Source organism: Eretmochelys imbricata, chromosome 1, assembly GCF_965152235.1.
Source record: "Eretmochelys imbricata isolate rEreImb1 chromosome 1, rEreImb1.hap1, whole genome shotgun sequence".
Classification (NCBI taxonomy): Eukaryota; Metazoa; Chordata; order Testudines; family Cheloniidae; genus Eretmochelys; species Eretmochelys imbricata.
In genome coordinates, this window is record NC_135572.1 from 290078488 (window position 1) to 290084873 (window position 6386).

General features: G+C 35.4%; 1 protein-coding gene across 2 annotated transcripts in view; it reads left to right on the forward strand.

Moving 5' to 3' along the window:
* The window catches only part of OSBPL8 (oxysterol binding protein like 8), a 190503-nt gene extending 185361 nt beyond the window's left edge, over positions 1-5142 (forward strand). For both annotated transcript variants that reach the window (XM_077832720.1, XM_077832714.1), the window contains one exon: positions 15-5142. In XM_077832720.1, the coding sequence (XP_077688846.1) occupies positions 15-150 (136 nt within the window). In that variant the 3' untranslated portion in view covers positions 151-5142. The remainder of the gene's footprint in view (positions 1-14) is intronic.
* The last annotated feature ends 1244 nt before the right edge of the window (positions 5143-6386 follow it).

A 6386-nucleotide genomic window follows, 5' to 3' on the forward strand; every position in this document is an offset into this window, starting at 1 on the left:
TTTGTATTTTACAGGGATATTATGGCTCTACGGAACCGTGTTACTTCAAATTCACCACCCCTGGAAAACAATTTCCTGCAGTTTAAGCACTATGTCTTTATTTTTCTCATGGTTCTGCTGCAACTTATCATCAATTTCTTATTCAAATAGAAGGTCTGAACAAAAGACTCTTTGAACTGGAATGCTGATATACTACGGGGACCATATTTTAAGTTGGTTTGGACTTTAAATGACGCAATATTATCTAAAAGAGTCCTATAGTTAAAACTTAAAGAACTTCACCTCAAATCTTTATGCGTACATGGATCAAGATCTGTTGTATTCCTGCCTAGCCAACTGAAGTGGGACATGTGTAAGTGCCAGTGCTCTTGCTCTTTGTGTACGCCTCACACAAACGCAACAATAGCCTTGTGTCTATAGTATCTCATAGCTTGTCCTAACAAATTTCCGTCCAGAAAACGTCAAACTCAGAATTCAGAAATCTGTTCCCCTCTTAGTGGGGCCATGTAATGTCTATGGATGAAGATAAATTGAGAAAAGAACAAACTTAAGTTAACGATTTTGTAACAAAATAACTTCTGAAGTAACCAGCTTTACTATTTTATTGAAAGTATTGTGAAACGTGTTTCAAATCAAACAAAACAAATACATTAGTAAGCACCATAAGTAATAGGAATTGGCTCAACACAGAGTTTATGGCTTTACCTGAGATCTGTGTGTTTTAGTGCTCTGATTTGGGAGGAGGTTTTTCTAAATATATGGCAGTATTTTAATTCTCGATTATGGTGGTGATATACAAACCACTAGATTTTCATGGATGGCCACTTCCATCCTTTTATTAAAAACACTGTCTTACATTGTACATAGAATGAATTGTACAAGTCTACAGTACCCATAAAGACTACTATATTAATGGTCCACCAACATTTCCATTATGAACCCATATGTCAGGGATTTATATCTATGTAGTTAAATTTTTCTCAGTTTACTAAACTTGAATTAAATTGTGTGGGAACTTCCAATAAGTTGAAGAAGATAAAGACTACTGCTATCAAATGGTTTATTTGGTGTTTCTGTAACTCAGAAAAAAATATTAACATGCAAAGCTGTGTTTAGTGTGAAGGGCTTGATGTTAGGTTTCCAAAATGAAAGGCAGTTTAGAACTAAGAGTTCAGTCCTGCTATTAGATTACCACTGCTAATTTTATAAAATACACAGCAACAAACCTTAGCTGTTTAAGGGCAAGATGAAGCCCTAAATCTTTATTAAATTCCTCCTTACTGCAGTATATACACACTCTGGAACTCATCCCAATATTCCACAATTGGACAAACTAATAGAAGTTGAAATTGGATTTTAAATGTAACTTTTTATTCTAACATGGTTTTGGTCTTAATTGATATGTTTGCAAACAACCAATTTTTTTTAAGTAAAATTAAGTTTAGATACCAGCATTTACAGGGTGAGATCTCCTCTTCCTCCCCTCCCCCCCCCCGGCCCCCATTTTGACCCGTTTACACAAGTTAAAAGGGGCTCTAGAATCCCAAGCCTTAGATGGGGAGACCTTCCCTGGTGTAGACGCTGGGGAAGACAGCCATAAGGCTGTTTTCCAAGAAGCCCCTCTCCAGGTTTGGCAAGTAGGAGGCAGGGCCACAGCACTGCAGAGATTCTGGGCAGTGCTGTGGTCAATGCGGCAGCCTTTCAGGAATGCCCTAACTTAAACAGGCCCCAGGGCTCTCTAGGGAACACCATGGGCCTCTCCACCCCTAGAATAGCCCATGACTGGAAGGATGCAAAGGTGTTTTAAAGCCACCTTCCCTTGGGCTGAGAGTCCTGTGCTCCACCAGTCTCATCCAATGTTAATGCAAGTAAATTTTAGTTAGATTTGTGCTTCGTCTAACCAGCTTTTAGCTTCCTGTGTCCCTAACATACAGGTTTCCCCACTTCTTTATTGCCCCCACATGAGACAAATTTTACTCTTTAAGCATCCTGTTTAAATTTGGTAATTCCCCACCCCTTTGTCCTAATGTAATTTTGTCTTGAACGATTCTCTACAGCACTGTTCTTTAACATGACTATAATCTAGACCGGTGTTGTGTACACAGGCACAACCAAGTTTTTGTAACTTGGTTGGAACACTATCATGCTACACCTTGTGATTAAATTTTTAAAATATAGAAAGAGCTTTACTGTAAAGAGGAGATAGTTCAACACAAGTCCCTAATAGAAACTAAAGGTGGCAGACATATATAAAAGGTTAGCAGATACAACATAAAGGGTAGGTTAAAAGATGAAAATGGAATGTTGTAATACTGATTTGACATTGCCAGCATTGCACAGACATTGTCATTACACCACTTACAGAAAGAGAGAGATCTCTTATGCAGATCTGTTCCAAGACCCGCAATGTAGTTGGTATACTCATATAACTTGTGCTATACACAACAGGGACACATGATAATACATAGGCAAATGTGAGAGCTAACTAGTACTACACCAAGAATTTGGGCAGTAATATTAGATCCCTGAGATATCACTACAGTTTTTATGTGTTGAACCTCATATTTGGTAATAACTTATCTAAATTTAAAAGAAATGTTTGTTAAAAATGTCCATATTGCTCAATATTTATGGGTTTTAACTGCTTTATTCAAGGGCAGTTAAGGAGAAGCCCTTTACGGATATATTTTTAAACTAATTTAGTATTGATTTGCAAGCATCTATAGAACTGCATATTTATACTCATGCTGCAATTGTATAGGCCAAAATATTGTAATCGCTAGCTGACAGTGTTTTGGCCAGTATCAGAATACATGTATGCACACCATATATTCCATATTTGAGATCCTGCCCACTTCAACTCTTGTGTTTTGCATATGCATATACTTGAATAAGATGGAGCTAGACAAAATGCCCTTACTTACATGCAAGATGATTTTTTTTTCTCCTCTCTCAATGTTTTTAGAGTCTGACTAAGAAATAAGAGCTGTTGGTTTAATTCCAGTCCCAAGAGGCAAGAGTACTTCATGAAATTTTTTCATGAAAAAGTAAAGCAACAGGTCTGCTCTTAGCTGCATTTATTACTCATATTCTAAAAAGCACATGCACTGAAAGCCTGATAATTCCTATTTTGCTCTTCTTTGTATGTAATTCCCTTATGTGAGTAGGAAAAGGAATGTATTGCCTGATTTTTAGGGTAAGGTTGATTACAGGCCTGGTTTGTAAAGCCTTTTCTTAATACATAATTAACTTCATATTTAGCCACCATGTGTAGTTGATCTTGAAATATTCTATACTGAAGATTATCAGTTTTCTGCACATAGTCATAAAAACTCTGCTTGTACAGTTTGCAGATGTCTGAAGGCAGTGGCCTCCTGCTAGTTGTTAATATTTAAAACAGAGCACTTGTTTTCTCACTTGATTAGATTCTTTATTTTTTTTCTTGTACAGGAATTAGGAAATATTCTGAACTGATGGTTGTTGCCATGTGTTTTTTGATTGTTTTTAAAATGCACTCTAAGCCTTTAATTTGCCACTTAACTACTGTAGTTAGGTATAATTGACCTACAAAGAAAGTATGCGTCATGTGAAGAGCACAGTTCCAGCAATAGATAATGTTTCTTGTATTTCATATGTTGGTTATTTTTTTAAATCGTTTGCATTATTTATAAGGGTACAGTATGTCTTTTTTTCTTTTCTTTTCTCCAAATTAAATCCTGAAAACTTCATTCTTATTGTTGTCTTGTAAGATGTTTCATGGATTTTACAGTTCAGTGCCCTTCTGTGCCTTTGGGAAATCCTTCTTGTCAGTTTAATGTTAATGAAACAAAATTTGGATTCAGTGTATTTGTCTAGCATAACTTGGTGGTCATTTTTCTTAAAGGCCATTATTTCATCAACTAGTTTTTTTTGTAAACAAGAATGCTGTACTCTTATAAAAGTTTGACTAATCATTGTATTTCAAATATATCCTGAACTCTTTGGACATCATTGAAAATAGTCAGATATTTCTGAATATTGTAAACAGTGCCTTCTTGATGGATTTCACACTGTTTTGAGGTGTATAAAGAAGACATGTCAAATTTGTGCCATACATACAGCTGACCTTTTGTGGGGGCTATGTTTTTGAAGACTACCTTTCCCCCTTTGTCAGACTTTTTTAAAAATCAGAAATCACTATAAAAAAATCCATCCTTCCACTTCTGTTTCAGTGTTCTAGAATTTCTAGCTAGTGAGCAGTATGTCTGGTCTTTGCTTTTTTGGCCTTCTGTACAATGAAGCTGCAGTGCTTTGTTTGTGATATTACAGAAATAGCCATAATAAAAACTTAATATCACAGACAGATTATTTTGGCTTCGCTTTGTACTTGACTAAATTTAATCGAGAAATTAACTGATACAAAGGAAAAACTGGGGGGAGAAGAGGTTTTCAAGTCCACAAAGGGCAACAAGACACCCAACTCCCATTCGTGTGTCTTGAAAATCTTCCCCTTAAGCATGTGATACCTTTTTAATTATCTAGCCATTTTGTACAAACTACAAACCAAAGGTATATTGAACTGCATGGGGAAAGTGCTCTTTAAAATACATAGCTTGCCACTGTTATCTAATTCTTCATTTTTCTCTAGTTTCAGGATTTCCGGTAACTCAGACTAGCACACTTTTATTCACTTTTTATTATGTTACATATTGTTTGAATTTTTGTACTGTTACACTTTTTTTAGAAAATTGAAAATGGACTGTTATACAAAAGCTGTATAGGACCAGTGTTTCATTAATCCAATTCACAGAATATGTAAAGAGCCAGATCCCATGACAAAAATGAATGTGAATGTATGTACTAAAATATTTATATGGGGGAAAATCCTTTATTCCTGTATGTTTTGTTTCTGCATATATCATGTTAAGATTGCTTTAGTATAGTATTGCACAGGTTATTTTAAAAAACATGCTCCATGTAGTATGATAAGAACTACTATGAATTCTTTAGAAAGATCCAGAAGTTGTGACCATATCGCATGCTTAAATGTACATCTGAGTTCAACATTTTGTTAAATGGCCATTTGTAAATTAAAGCACTACCACTGGTCAATAGTTTTGTATGACTAATGAATAGAATAAAGAGATGTCACCAACAGCATAAGCACAGTATGCTGAGTCATATTTGTGTGTCTGACACCATTGCATTTAAACAGATGGTAGGAATGGTACTGAGAGGAACACTTCAAATAGGTTACAGAATCATTTATCCCTGGGTTTCCAGTGCTCCTTGTTTAGTTTCTGTTTCCGGTTTCTGATTACAGATTTTGTATTTGGTCTGCCTAAGGTATCCATTGTAGGAGTTTTGCTGTGGTAAGAGTCTTGCAAAATGAAGCCTCTGTAAAGAGATCTCTGGCAATTTAACTTGTCCTGTTTGTTTATTTCTTCTGCTGCTGCTAGAATATCATGTTCTCATTTTGATTAAAATTTGCTCAGAGAGCATGTCTTGGCACTTAAGTAATTAGACCAAATATTATAAATTATGTACTAGGCTACTTTGAGGTGGTTTTGCTCATTTGGTGTTAAGGTTAGTATTAAGATGTTGTGGTGATTTTACATATATTAGGGCTGGCAAATAATTTTTTTAAATAATCGCAGTTAATCACAAGATTAAAAAAATAGTTACAATTAATCACAGTTTTAATTGCACTGTTAATAATAGAATACCAACTTAAATTTGTTATAAATATCTTTGGATGATTTTTTACATTTACAAATATATTGATTTCAATTACAATACAGAATTCAGTGCTCACTTTATATTATTTTTATTACAAATATTTGAATTTAAAAAAAAATAGTATTTTTCAATTCACCTTATACAATATAGTGCACTGGTTCTCAACCAGGATTATACATATCCCTGGGGGTACGCAGAGGTTCTCCAGGGGATACATCAACTCATCTAGATATTTGCCTAGTTTTACAATAGGTCACATAAAAAGCACTAGCAAAATCAGTATAAACTAAAATTTCATACTGTGATAAATGAAGTGGGGGGGGGGGGTTGTAGCTCCCTTTGACTGACGGACAGCCAGCTGGTTAGCTGTAAAATCCCTCTTGGTAGCTGTTCGCTACTTGCTTTACCTATAAAGGATTAAAAAATCCCCCAGGCAAAGAAAAAAAATGGGCACCTGACCAAAAGAGCCCATGGGAAGGCTAGAACGTTTTAAAATTGGGAAAGAAACTTTCCCTTTGTTTCAGAGTAACAGCCGAGTTAGTCTGTATTCGCAAAAAGAAAAGGAGTACTTGTGGCACCTTAGAGACTAACCAATTTATTTGAGCATAAGCTTTTGTGAGCTACAGCTCACTTCATCGGATGCATACTGTGGAAAGTACAGAAGATCT